At 32.1% G+C, this 19,501-nt stretch overlaps 1 protein-coding gene across 1 annotated transcript in view; it reads right to left on the bottom strand.

Moving 5' to 3' along the window:
• Positions 1-19,501, bottom strand: part of LOC129234617 (coilin-like) — a 39,827-nt gene that overhangs the window by 16,639 nt on the left and 3,687 nt on the right. The window contains exons 2-4 of the mRNA XM_054868650.1: positions 17,687-18,575; positions 15,920-16,093; positions 7,625-7,672 (exon numbers count right to left, since the gene is read on the bottom strand). Coding sequence (XP_054724625.1) covers positions 7,625-7,672; positions 15,920-16,093; positions 17,687-18,575 — 1,111 coding nt within the window. The remainder of the gene's footprint in view (positions 1-7,624; positions 7,673-15,919; positions 16,094-17,686; positions 18,576-19,501) is intronic.

Genomic DNA, 19,501 nt, shown 5'->3' with positions numbered 1-19,501 from the left:
AATAAAAATATTTTTTTGCATTATGCACATTTTGCATAATGCAAAAAATATTTTTGTTGGGGGGCGAAAAAAATATTTTTAATGTTCATGAGAGGTCTGTTAATCTTAAAATATTTGGCAAAAAATTTTTACCACACATTTAAAATGTCATTTGGCACAACTTAAGCTGGTATGCATATTGATTTTAGAAACAAATTTTTTTCGGAAATACTTAATTTTAAACAAATGAGTAGTTTTTGTTGATTTGTTTACAAAATCAAATATCTTCAGAAATGTTTTAAGTAAAAAGCGGTAGCTTATGTTTTATTTTAGTCAACACCTTGAGAAGTTTCAGATCTACATGAACTTTTTCATTATAAAACGAAAATAATAATAATGATCATGTGATTGATATTGGGTAAAAAATAATGGTTAAGGCAGTTTTCTTCAGTTGGTGAAAATTAAGCATAAATTATATGTTATGGCAAAAAAAAAAAAAAAATGTGAATGATATTCAAGTATTTTATATTTGAATATAAATTTAATTCTTTATTCAAGGATGAAATAGACAAAATAATTATTTGCAGAAAACTTTCCAGTTAGGATTTGTGATAGCAGAAAGCTTTTCATTTTATTTAAGTCTGCTTCTCGACCTTCTCGGAACCTTTTTAACCACTTGTTCACGGTTGGTTCCTTCAGAGAATTAAGTCTATAAACTTGTTTCAAACACTCAAGGCCATTCTTGCGTAGCTTTGCTAGAAACTTGATGTTGATGCGCTGTTCCTCGTTCCCCAGAGAATTTCATGCTGACAACAGGTGAAAAAAGGCAACTTTCAACAAGCAGCCGCACACTCCAACTTACACGCAGAGCGCTCTGACTCGAACTGAACGTTGAGGGGATTGACTACAGCGGCAGTGCCACCAGGAGGCACTTCCACGACGCTGTGATACGTCACTTCGGCTTATTTATACGTATTTTCCGGACAAACCTCGTATGTGATTGTGCTAATTCACACATAAACAAATATAATAAAGGTCTTATGAGTATTTAAAAGTAAATCATAACTACAGGACTTATTCTTAAATCTGTGAAACATTGCATAGTATAAAGTAATACAAAAGATACTATGTTTTGTTCCTATATATAGAAAAAACATATGTGCAATGTGTAAAAAACATTTTGGCCCGAAGGATGACATATTTTATGCATTCATATGCCCTAAAAATAACTGCTTTAACAAAATATTTTAGCATTCACATAAAGCAAAAAATATTACTTTTTGTTGCAACAGCAAATATGAACATTGAGTAATCAGAACAATAGCAAAATTAATGAAATAACACTGATGAAAAATTCCCTTTTTAATACTGATCTATGAAATATAGATCAGGCTGTCTGCATTGAAAATTTAGTCTCCTCCCCTTTAAGATAAGGAAGGTAAAAGGCTTTTTAAATGTAAATATTAGGTCAAAAATGATCTATAAATAAAGTGAATAAAAATATTATATACTAAATTATGTTGAACAGTAAATACAATTATTAAATACAGTAAAATTTGGTAAGTTGAACTTCGATAAGCCAAAGTGAATATTAATTCCCGTCTAACTGTATGGAGAACTAATGTTATTTATTTTTGATAAGACGAATTTTGTTGAGTCCAGATATTTGATAAGTCGAATTTTATTTCATGACTGTCGTCAAAGTTTCCTTGTTAAGGTAACTCTTTAAGTCATTTTTTCCCCCTTGTGAACAAAAAAAAGAAAGAAATTGGAGCCATTGCATTGCATCAAAAGGCGTCTACACAAAGTGGATCAAATAAATCTCTGAAGTCGATTAATGCACATAAATTGGCAAGGTTTTTGTTTTTTCATTTTAAATTATTGTTTAATTCATTTCCTTCCATAGAAAAGAAAAACCTGCTCATAAATGAAACCAAGGCTTTGATTAAGGATAGCCTGAAAATGGGACTTAATAAATGATCTGGAGGGGTGCGTATATTTGGGATTGTGGCAGGGGCGGCATTTCACCATTTCATTTGGGGGGTCGAGTTCTTTAATTCTGAGTTACCTCAGTATGGGATAAAATAAATTTTGGAAAACAGGATGGAATTAATAAAATTGATTTGATATTTATAAAATATAATGTTATTAAGAGAATTCAAATCTTAATTACTACAGTTTTAACTTATTTTTTTAATAAATTATATCACAAAATATTTGGATAATATACAGTTTTTACCTTTAAGAAGTTTTAATGTACGATTTTTAGAATCTGGCAATACTGTTACTTTATTCCATCAATATGCAGTGTCGTACGTTTTTGCCAGTTCAATTGGAGGTGAAGGTCTTTTTTTGTCCCATTATGCTCCAAAGATAATTTTTATAACCTCCTAATACACACAAATCCTTAACAACTAGCTGAGCTAATTCGAATAGCTGAAAAACAGTTGAAGCAACAAAGTTATGATAGAAAACACATCGCCTAGATTTTTCTTCTTAAAATAACCCAGGCAACTTTGAAAATTGTTCTATTCTTCATTTTTAAGCATTGAATAGTATAGTTTCTATTCGCAAAACGACTTTTCCTGCTTCGTGCTATGAATTCTACTTATAATTGAAATTTGATTTCTCTTTTTCAGTAACCTATCACTAAAAATTTATCATAAGATCGTGTTTTAATTTTGCTAAAAACTGAATCTATTATCTTATACAAAATTTTAATTCAACTTTATGACATTATATCATCATGTAGATTTTTGCTACTTGTTCTAAATTCCTTTGGATTTTTTTTTTCTTTTTCTTTTTTTTTTGTACCTTTTTAAAAGTGTTCCGCAGTAAGATTTTTTTTTTCACTCCTGGTTAAGTTTCACTCCTGGTTAAAATATACATCAGCGCAAAAACCATGAATTGTTTTAATATTACATTTAGCTGAAGCTTGGACAGTCCGAAAATTCAGGTTAGCGGATCGAAGATGCTTTGATAGAGTAAAGCATTATCAAAAGTTTTTCACAGTACAAACAAAGCGAATAAAAATTCAAACAAAGTCATGCATGCAATAGGGCATCAACTTTACTACCACTGAAAGAGTCGCTTTCAACTGTTCAAAATTAACAAGGAGGGCTTTTTCAGCTTTAACTCTTGAAGACCATCTTGTGTCACTTACAGGTGACGAGGTTAAAGAGCACCCAGAAAATGCATTTGTTGATGTGCGACTTTTTTCAAAAAAAGCGTCTCTTTTGTCTATGAAAGTAAGCATTGTATTGAGTTGCTGAAATGTATTTCTAATTGGAGGAATTGGTGTTCACTCACTAACTAGACATACATTTGAAATATGAGCGTAACAACGAATACAAAATACCAAAGAATTTCTTGTAAAATCGTGCAGCCCACTCACATTGAATGCATTATCATAGCACTGAGCACACAAGTATGAAATACTTAGCCTACATGAAGAGATTATCTCTTTAATTTAAACAAACTTAGATCCTCCATCACTTTTTTTTTTTTTTTTTTTTGTTATTGCTGCAAATGATTCACGATTTTCTAAGTTATCATTCAAATAGAGAATAATACTTGTTTGTGTCTGGAAATGTTTCAAGTTTCATCATCTGTTATGGAGAATCCACAGCTGGCGTTTATTTATTGATTATTGTTATTTTTGGTTGTAATTCTCATTTGCTATTTACATAAATTAAATTTGCCCATTTCTTATCATTCTGCGTAAAACATTTGGGGGTGCAACCGCCCCCTCTCGCTCCCCCTATTTGCCGCCCCTGGATTGTGGAATAATTCCAATTTTAGTGGAAACAGGGGAGGGAGGATTATGAACTATTTTTGGAGATATTCTATGAAGCTGCTGGTTTTTTAAAGACTGGCTTTTTTATTTCATTGTTATAGAAAGTTGATGTTTGTTGCACTGTTTCATTGATTCTTTAAGTTTCGGATTGAACTTTAAAATAGACTAAGAGAATATTTAAAATTTTAAGCTACCAAGAAAAAGTTATTATTTAAAAGTTTGATTGTAGCATAGCAAAGAGGAAAATTTCATTGAAGTCTAATGTGCCTCTAAGTGTTCAACAATTTTAAAAAATCGAAAAAATGTTTCGATTGGCAGTTCTCTATCTTTGATTCTTTTCATCCCTCTCTGATGCTTTAAAAGTATCCAAGAACAATTTAATGAAAGAAAAAATTTCTGCTTAAAGCATAACAGATTTTGATAACATATTTTTTTAAACATGTTTTTACCCTGGAAAGTAAAAATTGTTACATCCAACATAAAGTTACATTTCGAACCTATTCAATTTCTTAAATTCATGTTACACATTAATTATGTCAAGTATATACTGTCGCCGCATAACAACAGTTAAACATCTAATCCCAGGAATAACAGTAAGATATCCTAGTAAGAAGTTGCATTGAAGTGATGATATATTATCTTTGATACATTATTCAATCACTATCAGTGTTCGCGCTCAACTATCCGTAACCTGAGTCCCAGGGACCCATTAATGAAACAGATTTGGGTCCTTTGGTGAAAAAAATGAGTCTCTTAAATTTTAAACAGAAAATCTTACCATATAAATGAATAATATAAAAAGGTTAATACTTGGGGAAAAAACTAGCCACATAGTGATTTTAAAAAGTTATGAAATAAACTAAATTGGTTTTATTTTTTCTGATTATCATTGTAAAATTATTTTCAAATAATACACTTGCAAGACTTAGTTATGTGAGAAACTATTTGGTCAGTTACAATGAGATAATCACACTCAAAATTTACTTAAAAAAAAAAAGTTGGATTTTACCATAAAGAACTAAACAAGTGTCTCTGATCAAGCAGAAAGCACTCCCTTTACCTTTATTTTCCTGGAATTTTTTCTAGATGAAAATACCAAAAAGTCCCCTCCCCCCTATCCAGCATGAACTATCATCAATTATCATTGGGAATTACACAGAAATAGAAGAAAAAAATCGCAAGCGAATGAACCCAACGCAAAAATCGCGATCGCAAAAACCGAACCATTCTCTCCCATGAGTGTGAAAACTGCTCATTTGCAATCTTAAATCAGTACATTTGACTTAATTTTGACCCTTTCAAAATATTTGTTTTGGCTTCCGTGCTATTTTTAAGATCGCGCCATTTTTAATACCTGACTTTTGCAATTCCAAATAAAAAAAAACCCATCAGAAAGAGATGAGATCAGAGATCAAGTATTCATAAGCAATTTAAGAAGAAAAATGTGTGAAGTTCAGAACTTTGTGTTCAGCGCGATCGGGAAAATTTTCGCCATTTTTTTTCTCCTATCCTGTTATTAGAAATGCATGATTTTCAAAAATAATTCTGGCTACATGAGTGCAAAATAGATATGCTTTTACTGTACAGTTGTCTGGTATTAATCCTGAAGATTACATTGAAACCACTCTTACTCTTAGTCTTGATTGCTGTTTTCAGGAAAGATAAAAGTTGAGGGAGAGCTTGTTCTTAGAATAAAGTTTACAGTACAATGGACTATTTATGAACCTGCAATATTTTGCTCCCTGAGCTCAGCCCAGGAGGTTACTGTCCAGTTCCAGTCTTATCACTAATAAAACTCCATTGACTGGTCAACAATAGGGGTGTGTTTAAATAGCTGATAAAGGGATAGGGTCATTTTAATTCCTTTCTGTTGATTCTTCTGGTTATTGAAGCTTAAAAGCAATTACTAAATGGATCTTCAGCATTTTCCAAATTTTTTTTTTTTTAATCTTTTGGGTTTTCTGGGTCCCCAGGACCCGAATTTTCGCGGAAGTTGCGTCCCCTTTCCGCGAATTTGAGTAAAAAACCTGCTATAGCGCGTAAACGCGAACCCTGACTATTTTGGACATATTATAAATTAAACGAGTGTCAGTCAGGGTTGGTAGAAAAACCAAAAAAAAAAACCGTTTTTTTTTCAAAAAACCCCCAAAAAAATGTTTTTTTGGTTTAAACCGGGTTTTATTGGTTTAAATACTATTTGCGAGAAAAACAATTAATTTTCAGAAGGTAATTAAGGTTCCATGTAATTAAGAGTTATTCAATAGTCACATTATACCTAATTTCTTGATTAATTAAAGAGATAAGAACAAAATCTTGTAACTAAATTAAATAATTAAAATAGCTTTCTGCGGGGAAATGTTGATTGAAATGTTTGACTTGATTAACATATTAGTATGCATGTATATATAGACCCTTTATGATACGAAATACTTCAAGAAGTGGTTGTGATGCGGGTTAAGTTAAAATATAATGAAGATCCAAGAAAAAAGCTTTATAAAACCAACAAATCGATTGCTGTTGTACTGACAAAGTTTAAAAAAAAAAGTGCTGCTCTATATTCGACTCCATTCTTACTTTGGAAAGACTTGGAAAAGATATCGACTATCGCTAAAACAAAGAACCAAATCAAAAATACAAAAATTGGTGTAACATGGCTTATATTACAGCTTATTTACTGGCAAACATGCTGCATCCAGCATTGAAGTTTAAAAAATATTAAATGCAAACTCTTTAGAACAAATAAATGTGTAGCACATTGTATTTCAAGAATTTTTTTTTGCCAAAAACGTTATATCTTCTGCAACAGTGACTGAGTGGTGGAAAAGCCAGGAAAAAGAATTTGAAAAATGCAATGCAACCGTCTTTAAAAGTCTTCAACATTACTAAAACCAGCTTCAGAAAAGTGCAGTGCATATATTTTCGTCATTTAGATATCATTCATAACTCAAAAATTGATTAGGCTCTGGAAAAGCTTCAAAACTTGCTTTTTGTTCAAAGTTCTAAATAACATAAAAATAATATTAATTTATAACGTAAAAGTTGCTATGTATTTATGCATATGTTATTGTGGTGTAAAGTTGATTTTATGTAATTGTAAAAAGATTTATACACATATTTCTGAAAAGAGTTGAATACATTACATATACAGGGTGTCCGAAAAGTCCTCGACACATAACAATGGTATTTTAGGTTAAATGTGTCAAGGACTTTTCGGACACCCTGTATATTTATTTATAAATGTAATTTTACAGTTTTTGTTTGTAACAGATTAAAAATATTTTGCTTTAAACCAAAAGAACCATTGTTTTCTTCAACAGTCTTTAGAAAAAATTCATTTAGTTGAAAGCCTTGAACAAAAAGACTAGCTTTGAAGCTTTTTCCAATCCTAATTTATTTCTTATTCAATATGTGTGGGGAAATCAATGTAAACCTGTAAAATGGATTTTTTTTTTTTGGCTTTTTTTTTTTTAAACCATTTTAAAAAAAAACTGCATGGTTTAAAAAAAAAACCAATTGGTTTAAACCATGGTTTAAACCAAACAACCCTGGTGTCAGTGGTGATATTTTATATTATTCTGCAGTTTTGTTTTCATATTCGATAAGACGAATTTTCGATAACTTGAATTTTTTTCACATTCCCTGCAACTTTGACTTATTGAAGTTTCACTGTAATTAGAACAATACTCAGAAATGAAACTTTACTTCTTATTTTTGATAACGTTGATAGATAATATCAAATTAGCAGTTTTACATCAAAATTTTAAATTAGACTCAAAAAAGAAAAAGAAAAAATCAGAATATTTAATACATGCTTGTTTAATATATTCGTGCATTGAAAATAAAACTTACTTTAAAATCAGACACTGTAGGACTATAATTTTTATCTAGTTCCAGCATCTGAAACATTAAAGTAGTTATTAAATTTTATATATGCATACACTCCACTGGCAATTGTTTGAAAACGAAGTTCAAAAAACGCAAATTTAGATGAGTTTCATTAATGTTGGGAGAAAGGAAGTTAGGGTTTATGACTCTATTCGGAATGAAAGTCCATAACCCTTGTTATTAATATTTTAAAATCAACATACAAGGTTAAAAGTAAGTAATAAAAATCAATTGCCCTTCCCTTGAAAAATTTCTGGATCCTTCCTTGTCAGCTTTAGAAGTCCTATGTCAGCTGTGAAGTGAATAGAAACACTACTAAAATAGCAGGGAGGCTGCAAATTCTCAAAGATGAATAAATGCTTTCATTGTAGCAAAACTTATTCCCTAAAACAGTATAGATAAAACATTCTGTTCGGAGTATTAACAGAAATTTTCTATGCACCCATCCTTTCTTTTGTTCTTTGAGTTCTGTTCCGTTGAACCGTAATTTTGAATGAAGCTGTGCAGTTTTGTAATAGTATATTTCAAGTTTAAAAATTTATAAGCAAAAAGCAGTTAATTTATTACACATTAAGCATCTAAAAATGTGAAAAAACAACATAATTATTTCAGATACTACGCCAAAAACAGCATTTTAACATTTTGACAGCATATAATAAAAACATTTCAAAAAGCAGAGATTGCTAAAACTTGTATGGGTTTTTGGCAATGGAAAGAATTATACCGCACCCTTCAAATTTTTTTGGGAATTTATGCCAATAGCAAATTTTTGCACTATTTGTCATCGAAAATAGAAAAATATTTTTTTTTCTTTTACTAATTTTGGTAAAACATCGAAAAACAGCATTTGATCCAAATTTTAACAGAATTGTGGCAAATCAAGAAATTGCCAGAAAAAATTCAAAATTTTTTGTGTGTACTTTGCTTGACCAATGGCACCTTTCTTTATTACCCAAATTAATTCTATTTTTACCCAATTCATTACTTAAAAAAAGTGTTTTTCGGATGACCCTATTAGGCATTCGGGTGGATCGAAAAAAATTTCGAATCTTAATTTGGAATACCCACCAAAAGCTGTGCATATGTAAGTACAATACACATGTAAAATATTATCAAGTTTGAATAATTCCTTGAGGATCCTACCAAGGCTTGAATTTCTCCAAAAATAAGAAAAAAGAACAAATTTCCCCTAGTTTTATGAAAATAATAAGGTTCAAAATTGTTGCTCTAATACCATTGAAATGTTTCCTTTTAACACTCTTTCCGTGTATCTTCAAGATTATTTACATTCTTTGCAGTATTAAGTTCGCACTTAAGTTAGTAAAATTTCATGAAATGAACAAAAACTCTTTTTTCAAGCTTTTTTGCACATTGCAATATTTTTTCTTTTACAGTCCAGTTTTTTTTTTTTTTTGCAATGCCTGTGCAGAATGCAGTTTTAAATAGAAATGAAATTATACTTTATTATGTTAACAGCCCAGCACCTATGACAAGGAGCGTAATTGCTTCAAACTGGGCCAGTGGTAAATTGTCCCACCTGTCTAGCAATTTACCTATTGGTCCTGAAAATTCACATGGACCAGTAGTTTTACCACCAAGTAATGTGAACAGGTGACGCAAAGGCTGCTTGCATGCAGTTCCATAGGCGTCGGAACCGGGGGAGTTGGGGGAGCTTGAGCTCCCCCTGGAATATATCAAGCCGCTCAGCTCCCCCGGAAAATTCTAGCACTGCAGCTTATTGCTGTACATTGATTTCCTCAAACCTGATTTCAAAAATGTGATCTGCCTTTTCTAGGAATTTCCACCCAATAAGCAACAAAAGCAGGGGGCAGACGGAGTGGTCAGTGCACTTGAATTCACCTTCACCCTTTTTTTATTGTTAAAACATCTCTTGATTCCAGAAATGCAGAAAAGTGGGCTCTACCCCGCGGCCTGCGAAAATCAGTATCAGTACCAATATGGATTTGCTCCCACCTTGAGCTCGTGTTTCGGCTTTCGAGAGCGGCATTGCAGTTCAGTTCATATTCTTATTAGTTTTGCCTGCGGTTTTTTTTTTGTCCAATGCGGTGGTGAATCCAGAATTTTGTTCTGTGGGCGACTGAGGTAGTTAAAATTCTTGCTGAGGTCTCCTTGTCATTACCAAAGTTTATCGATGTAAACGAAAGTGTTCTGTATCATTATCTGCTATCTAGGGGTGTTAATGACTAATGAATCTTTCTGAGTTAAATTCAAATTATCTAAAATTTGGTATTCAGGGTTAAAACTCTAAATTTTAAATGTATATTCAAAGTTTTTTCATTCGTTTAGACATATTTGTTATGCAATTTGAAGGCAAAATTTTCAATTCTTGTCAAGGATGCAAAACAATTACGCTGACAAGGTGATTTAAATGAAATAGAAGAAAGAAAAGCTGAAAGATGTCAAACAAATAGTGAAAAACAGCGAGAAAGAAGACAAAATTTTAAGAATTGATATTAAACACGAAAATTAAAGAGAGAGAAAGAAAGAAAAACAAGTAGCTATTATATCTACACTTTTTTCTCCTTTCCTTCTTTCAGTGAGTAAATGTATAAATATTTGGAACAGGTAGGGGAAATGCATAGACAGAGGGTGAAAGAATTTATTTCTGGTATGGGGGTGGCTGCAGCCTCATAGCCCCCCCCCCCTTGGATTCTCCATTAGTCCAATGATCACAAAAAGAGATAATAATGAGCCAGTTTGGCATTTAAATATGAATAACATGGAAGGTGCTCCAGACATGACTGAAAAAAGGTTACTAAGGTTGTTTGTACTTGTTCAAATAATTTCAACTTTCCAAAAACTTACAGTGTCTCCCAAAAGTATTCGTACACTTACGATTTTCAATGCAACACGCCATTATCGATTCGTTAAAATAAATATTTTGGAACGGGTATTTAATTATAAGATCTATGATTTATTTTTTAACAAAACTACATGAAAATTGTTAATAACATAATAAAACTTGATTTTTAAGAAATCAATAATCAAAAAGTGCCATAAACTTGATCTCACAAAAGTCTTCATACACTTCGAAAAAATGTCAGAAAACTAGTAAATAATCTAACTTTTTACTAAGTTATTATTTAATAGAATATCATGCAGTACCAGCAACAGCTTTTAAACGTCTGGGAATAGATTTCATTGTTTTTTTTTTCTTTCTTTTTTTTTGAACAATTTCTGAGTAAGTGCTCAGCCGCACTTCGAGTCTTACTGTTTCTAATTCGTTTTCCGTTTCAATAGTGTATTTTCGTAATATATCCACCAGATATCTCCAAATATGTTCTATTAAGTTTAAATCTAGCGATTGAGGAGATATTTCTAAGCTTAATGACAATATTTGAGGCACCAAATGCAAACGTGTGCTTCTTATCGTTATCTTGATTTAAAAAAACGAAGTTGTTACCGATTGCCAAATTTTGGGCTAATAATTTAGAATTGTTTTTAAAAATATTTCACTGAACAGCATGATCCATCGAAAAATTTCAAACTTCCAAGTCCTGCACCCTCACACAAGAACACCTTCACCTTCCTGATTAACTATCCCAACTAAGTTCTTTAGATTTAATTTCTCATTTTTTTCCTATTTACAATTATGCAACAATTTAACCCAAAATGTTGAATTTATTTTTATTTTTAAGTAAAACGTTGTTCTAAAATGTTTTGAGCTTATTTATCATTGATTTCACGGCGGAAAACGTAAGCTTTCTGTTTTTTGCACGAACAAGAAAATTTCTGCAGGAAGAGGTCCCATTTAAACCAGGTAATCAGAGAACCTGGCGAATAATTTTAGGGGAAAATTAAACGAAAATGTTTCATTCAATTCTGCAGAAAATTTTTCATCACTCAAAGATGTATTTTTCATAATTTTTTTAACTGTAAATCTCCGATCACGCTTTGTTAACTTTGCATTTGACATATTCTTATACTTTGTTTTCGATCCGATTCTTGTCTTTAAAGCATTTTATCAAGCACTTCACTATAGAATAATAAAAAATAACTAATTTAGAGACATTTCAAACCAATTTACGGCTACTGAGAGAGAAAAAACATCAAATTTCGAATTGTGTTTTTGGTTTATGCGCATAGCTGCCATTTTAAAATAATAAGCAGAATATTAGGGCATAAATAAACAAAAAATTAAAGCCCAATGACTTTACAGTGTGTCATCACAATGCAAAAATAATAAAAAAACAACTTATGATAATTTTAATCATGAATTTATTCGAATATATTTCAGTGTGCAATGACTTTTGTGGCGTATTTTTTCCTCTGACCCTTCGTCTTTTGACCAATTTCAAAAATAAAATCTCGCAATATTTTGAAAAAACTACTGGATTTCATTCAGAATGGCATAGGAATGGTGTGAAAAAAAATGGACTTCATATTCGAATTCAGTTTCGCGTTATTTTGATTTTACTACAAAATTTCAAGGTATACGAACACTTTTGGGAGCCACTGTATCTCATTTTAAGTTATCTGACCCCTCAGATTATACCTTTCGAAGTTACAGTTATTCTTGTTTTTTGAGCAATCACGATTGCTTATTGCTTTCATTTGACTGTTTTGATGTGCTATCATTTTATTTTTCCGCCAGCACTCTCTGCAGCACCACCGTCGACCGGCCTCACGATGCTGCTCCTCTAGCGAAAACCATCTCCAGGTAGCGTCAATATCCTACACTTACACGCATACATACACGCACGTACAAACAAACACACACACACACACACACATACATACACCTACACACATACACAAACACATACACACACACATACATATTGACATACACACACCTACATACAAAAAGCCAACAATATTTTATAGTTTCTATCAAAGACTTTAAACTAAAAATTTATCTGAACAATATAATATATAGTGAACAATTCATTTTAACACATATCCAACATTCTGTTTTTCCGCCCTCCTGTTTCATCTATTCCCCTTTTTCTAGTTCTCAGAAAATAAGAAAGTCTTCTAAATGCTACGCTGTCGAAGTCTCCCCTTTTCTCCAAAATTATTACAGAGCGCCTAAAATTTTGTTTTCAAGGCTCAATTCCCTGAAAATTTCCGGAAGAGAGTCCTTTGAATGGCTTGCCCTCCAACAACATGCGAGATTATGTAATAGTCCGTTTTTGGGACTTCAATTTCAAAAAAATTGCTGGACCCCTAACGCCAACAATATGATCCACAGTTGCGTTTTTCAGCAACTACAATTTCGAAAAAATTAAGAAGAAACCTCTGAACCTTTTCTGATTACATCATTGAAAAACGCTCTCTATTAGGACTTCAATTTTGAAAAATTTTCAGAGTAGAGCCCTAGTACAGCCTTTTCCCCTGCCATCAGTGAAGGTTGCCTACAATTACGTTTTTAGGACTTCCAATTCGAAATATTGGGACGGAGATGTAAATCGTTCGAAAAATCGATCGAGGACCATCCTTCGAGTCATATTTTCACTAAAGGCAACAAATATGGTATATAATCGCGATTTAAGACATTAATTTTGAAAATTTTTCAGGGAGGGTATCCGAACCTTTTCTCCCCTTAACATTATCGAAGATAACATATAAGTTCGATTTTAGAACAAGAATTTTGAAAATTTTCCGGGTGAGACCCCGAAACACCTTTATTTCTACGTGCTCATCTTCGAGTACTAACCGACTCCTTTTCAAAACCAGAAGTTTAATCACCTCATTCTCTCCATAAAACAGTTGTATATATACAATATTCAATAAGAGATGGAAGCTTCGAAGCCAATCTTATTCTGTGTTCCAGCTCCCCCTACTTCTACGAAGTTCCTACGCCTCTGTGCAGTTCGCAGATTAACCATGGGACAGGATAACCAATATTATTCTCTATGGCCGCAACTGCACTGTTCTTTTTTCTGGTATTCGCGGCCATGCCATCACAGCCAAAAGCTAAAAGTTCCTTCAGGCTTAAACAAATGTTCAGTGCAAAAATCACATTGCTGTCGCGACATGTTTTCCTGTTCCAACAGTTGGCGTCACATGACCAAAATAAAGAGAATTGGGTTTTTCAACCATGAATTCTTTGCTTATGGTTCTTCTATAGTACCGGTCTCCAACCATTTCTTTTGTCATAGTTTTGTCTTTTCAGCTATCGAAAAATGTACTTTTCAAACCCTTTCACTTCTAGTTTGCAGGTTTTGAAGAGAAGCACGTATTTCATCTGTGACTCGTATGACACGTCTGTCGCTGTCTTCAAACTTGATTCCTATCATCAACGACTTTAGAGCAAGAATTATTTGACACAGCAAAAAAATCCTGTAATGTTGCTGAAGCAATTGCTGCAGCACATCGCACATCTGTCAGAAATGCCATACAGATCACACTCTTGATAGAGTTGGCAGAGAAACCCTCATTTGTACCACTTTTGAAGTGACATCAACACCAAAAGATGTTGATGGCTCTGTTGACGGCAGTATAGCCGTTGCAAATTTTTCTTCTTCTGGAATTGAAACAAAACTTCGTTGTTCCTTATCAGTGTTATTACAGCATCTCGTTACCTAAGTGAAAATCTGAAAAAAATTATTGATCCTGTCATTCAACGAAATGCCTATTTTTGCCACCTGAAAATATTCTCTTAACAATGATCACTGATGAACGAAAGCACATCAGAGAACCTGCTTTGTGAAGAATTTTGAAGGCCAGACAAGTGACTTCTGTTCATAAAGAAATAAGAGAATTACATGATCCAAATATTAACTTTAATGCATCAGACCATTCTGCGTTATCAACCGGCAAGACTGTGCATTAACTGCCACCCTCTCCTATTTTAGCTGGCATATCTAATGAAAGTGTTCAACAATAGATTGAAAACACCAACGCCGATTTTGCGTTCGTTTAATTCCCCTGTCACACTCAGGTGGTGGAATGCTGTGTTAATATGGTGACAGAAGCTTCTTTGTTTGTGATTAGTCAATCGGCAAGAGATGGCTTCACACAAGCAAAAATCAAATCTTGAAGTAGCATGTCATCGTTTGAATCAGAAAAAAATTTCAAAGAGGTGTCAAGATAGGGATGTGACGAACTGATTATTTTCTGTGGCTTTAACTAATACTTTTCAAGTCCCTCATTTTGTGAAATATAGATGCTTATATGTCAGAGCGACTGTGTGTGAGTAAATATACATTTTTTGTAACCAATGCACTTCTCTCTATGTTTTTTTATTTAATACAATTAAACCATTTTGATAGTTTACTTCTAATGTAAAATGAATGATACATTTATACTTTATACATGTGGCTCGGCAGATGGAAAAGGTAGAATGAAACTCGAAATGCAGCCACCTCTTTTAGTGGGTGCTGGGCTGTTAATGTAATAAAGTTTAAATTCACTTCCGTTTAAAACTGCATTCTATACAGGCGTTGCAAAAAAGAAAACTGTACTTTAATAGAAGAAATATTGCAATGTGTAAAAAAGCTTTAAAAAAGTCTGTTTTTGGTTTATTTCGCGGAACTTTACAGCTTATGTACAAACTTAATGCTGCAAAGACTGTAAATAATTATGAAGATACATGTAAAGAGTGTTCAAAGGAAGCATTTTAACCATAGTAGAACAAAAATTTTAAATACTAGTATTTTCATAAAAATTTTGGAAAATTGACCTTTTTTTCTATTTTTGGAGAAATTTAAGCCTTGGTAGGACCCTTAAAGAGTTGTTCAAACTTGATAATATTTTACATGTGAGTTGTACTTACACATGCACAGCTTTTGGCAGGTATTCCAAATAAAAATTCAAAATTTCGTTTTTTTCGATTCACCCTATTAGGCATGCACTTGGGAGTGAGAGAAGGTCATAACAGTCCTTAGAATAAACTACTGTATTAGGATTTGAAGACATGTTGAAATCAAGGTTTCTAAAGCCAGGTTGACCTCCAAAACATGAGAATGTCATTTTGAGATAATTTATATTTTATGCTCAACATAACTCATACATAAATTGCAACTTAGATAAATCTTATAAGTTAAGACTGTAGCAATTAAACTGTAGAAAATTTTTTCCCTACTTGTAAAAATCAAGAATATTTTTGTTTCTTTTAGCTTGAGAAAAATATATGAATAGAAAATTTTTGTATCAAATTTTTCTTTAAATCTCAATTTAAACATTTTTGAATTTCAGAAGAGAAAATATTTTTATTTATTGCATTAAAATTCTATTACCTAGGTGGTGAAAAATATTAATGAAATGCAAAAAATAAAGTTGAATTTTTTATACCTTAAATGCTATATGAGCACCAATTGCAGGCATTACTTTTATTAGTGGCAAATTTTTGTACTTATCTTGAGAAGAAGGCGTTTCAGAAACTTTATCACATTTATCAGCAATTATTAAATCACAAGAGAGATTTTTGACCACTGTACTTTTTTTCTCCTTTGTGTTTTTAATGTTCTGAAAAAAAAAAAAAATTGAAAACAAACATATAAGTAATATGCACAACAAGCTATCAAATACAGCAGACAGAAATAACTAAAAGCACAAAAAATAGACAAATAAAACGAGTTAAATTTTTCAAACGTCAAAAAAATCCAATGATTTACATAAAGTGGTATCTTCAATAAAGTTTGATTTTTCAGCGATTAATTTTTGCATTATTAACTTTATTTCTGTGCTTTGTACTTGTACCTAATTTTTAGTTCAAGAATTATGCAAGCTTAGGTTAACAGTTCATTAGCATAATGCAATACACACCCAAACCTGTTTCTATGTGGTGGATAGGGAGTGCATAAAAAAAATTGTTAGAAACTTCACGAGTAACATTAAAAAGTTCTTTTGCAACACAGTAAAAAACTTTTTTTATGCCGTGGATAGATTGCATAAAAAGTCTCACATAGAAAATAACCCAAAAACTTACAAAATTGTAATCTTTAAATGAAATCAAAACAAACTAAGTGATGATAATGTTTGCCGAGTACTCGGACAAAATTTCCCAAATAAGGAAGTTTTTCGGAGGGCACAGTGACTTCCCATCAGGGTGCCTAAGTGTCACTTGAAGATACTACCTCACACTTGTTTTAAAAATAATTTCGTATATTGAATTCCAATCTGATTGAAATTTTAATACCCCCCACAAAAAAATTTCAAAAAACAAAAAATCGCACAAAAAAAGACCGCATAAAAACATGTTTCTGTGTATCAAAGGATCTCTCATTTTTTACAAATTTCTAGTACCCTCTTACTATTGTACAGTTTCGTAACATCAGGAACTCCACTGTTTTCAGATTTCTTGAAAACTTGATTTTTTTGTCTTGTCAAACCAGAGGTGTGTACCAGGAGCACCTTAAATTTAAATTTTGGGGAGAGAAATTCTAAATTCATGGAATGAAACTTTTTAAAAAAATCCTTGTAATTGTAAAACAATGATAAGTATGTCATGCGGGTGTGACCATACAATCATGCCCGCAACATGTACAAATCATTATTTTCTAAATTTTGTAGAAAGTTCATACTTCATATTGCGAAACATAATGGTTCTGTATATTCAAATACATCACTATTAAAAGACAAAAATTCTAAGGATAAAGTGCAAATACAAGCATAAAAATTTCCCTCATATGCAAAAGTATTGATCAATTATTTATTATTTCCTATTTTTTTCAAGCAACTAAAAAAAAAAGGGAATACCCATGAACTGGAATTTTGCGAATCTGAAGATAAAAATTTTCCGATTACACTTATTAGGGGAAAAATCACAATGCTTGTCTTAAACTCAGTAAATAGTTGAGTCATTTCGTTAGATTTCCCTTGAGAACCACCATGTATATAAAAAAAACTTTAATGCCCATAAAATATTACATGCCCAGGGCCGCTAAAACCGTGTAAATGAAAATAAATGTTTTTTTGATTTGAATTTTCTAAAAAAGCACAACTAAAACAGAGAAATCAAAGCTATGCAAACACAGTGAATTTTAATAAAGTATCGGGAAAATAAAAGTAGTTGTCGACTTCATAACTTAAAAGGTTACTAGTTCAAAAACAACTTACGTTCTGGGATGGTGAGTTTAAAATTTCATCTTCTAACATAGACACAGTCCAGTTTTTATTGTTGTATCCATTTGAAACAGAAGGGGTAGAAATCTTTGGGTAAGAGCTTGTATTTTCCAATAAATTTTGCGAACTATCTTCATTTAAACTGGGACTTTTTGAGCAGACATTTGAAGATACATTTTTATTTGATTCCAAGTTCACCTTACTCTTCGACTCAACTTCATTAACTGAATTTTGACAAGGGGTTGGTGAAGTGAAGAAAATATGCTTTCTCACAAAAGAAGTACTTGGAGCAACAGATTGTAATTCAGTAGGATTAGTGGAGGGAGAATCAGTCACATCATGACTAGGAGCATAAGAGCCAACCAAATTAGTAGTATTCTTTCGCTTCCTATGCCTTTTTCGCTTCTTTTTTTGAGAGCTAGTTTCCAGCTTCCCTTCACTTAGCACAGTTTCGTTAGCTGTGGTAAATTCTTCATTCTTCTTGCTTTCTACCATAGACACATTTACGCCATTGGTGCAAATTTCATCTGGATTTTCTACATAGGTTTTCGAATCCTTTAAAGTTATGGTTGTATTCTCAGTATCTGTGGGGCTTTTATCAGAAATATTCACTGCGGTGACAACACTTTCAGGGATATCTGAGGGACTGCCAAATGATTTTTTATGCTTCTTTTTCTTTTTGCTTTTGTTCTCTAACTCAAGGTCTTCATTTTCAACTAAAGTAGAGGCATAACTACGTTTATACTTCTTAGATTTGGGAGGAGGAGTACTATCCTCACAACATTCGATACAACTTCGCTTTTGGAATGTTTTTTGTGATTTGCTCTCCAGGGAACAATTTCCACTGGTATGAGAAAAGACAGACTGTTCTTCATACTGAACTCTGCAAAAATAATAATAAATTAAATCATTAAACATGTATATACATATACAAAGGGAAAGTTTTGCATCTAAAAATTAAAATCCGAATTATAGTGTCATGAAATAACATTTATTTTATGATGCCTAGTATTAGTCAACTAATTATTATTACAAAGCAATCAACAAATTGCTTTATTGCTCTCACTTACTGCAGTTGGTGGTCTCAATCCCAGTGGCAAAAAGTTTTGTAGCTGTCTGCGACAAGCTTTTAGAACTTCATAGTCTGTCTGTAAAATTTCGAGCATGGTTTCAATAAAAAAAAAATAAATAAACGAGTCTTTTAAATAAATGACAATGGTGCACCTTCCTAAATTCTTTGAAGCACTACCCTCTTAAGAATGAGACCCCCCCCCCACACACACAGAGAGACCAAAATTTTTCTCAAATTACCTTCCCTTAAAAGTTTCTATGGTGCAATCTGATGACCCCCAACCCCCTGTCCTTGGTGGGCACCTGACATTTGCAAACATGTGTTGGCTATTGAACAGGAGTCTGTCCAGGATTTTTCACAGCGTCCATTTTATTTGTGAAAAATCAATTCATTTTGTAAAAAATCAAATAATTTTTAGTGGGGAAGAGGGGGATTGTAAAACAAAATTTCCAAGTGAGTTTTTTTTTTTTTGTGATGTTTTTTCTTTTTTCTATTAATAATATTAATTTTCATTAAATAATTGAAACAAAAATAAAATTAAAGCAGTGGTTGAGCATTTAACTCTTTAAAACTCTTAAAAATCAAAATGTAACTTTAAAACTTCTAAATTTCGTGATTTAAATAAAAATAAAAGGAGAATTAATTTTTTTACCACTTAGCAAAGCGTACCAAACATTAAAAATTCAAAAAATTTGGTTTTCAAAGCAGATGCAAAGAGATCGCAATTCTCAAAGTGA

Source organism: Uloborus diversus, chromosome 1 (assembly GCF_026930045.1).
Source record: "Uloborus diversus isolate 005 chromosome 1, Udiv.v.3.1, whole genome shotgun sequence".
NCBI classification, from domain to species: domain Eukaryota; kingdom Metazoa; phylum Arthropoda; class Arachnida; order Araneae; family Uloboridae; genus Uloborus; species Uloborus diversus.
The sequence above is the reverse complement of the archived record's forward strand: the minus strand, read 5'-3'. Positions and strand labels throughout refer to the sequence as shown.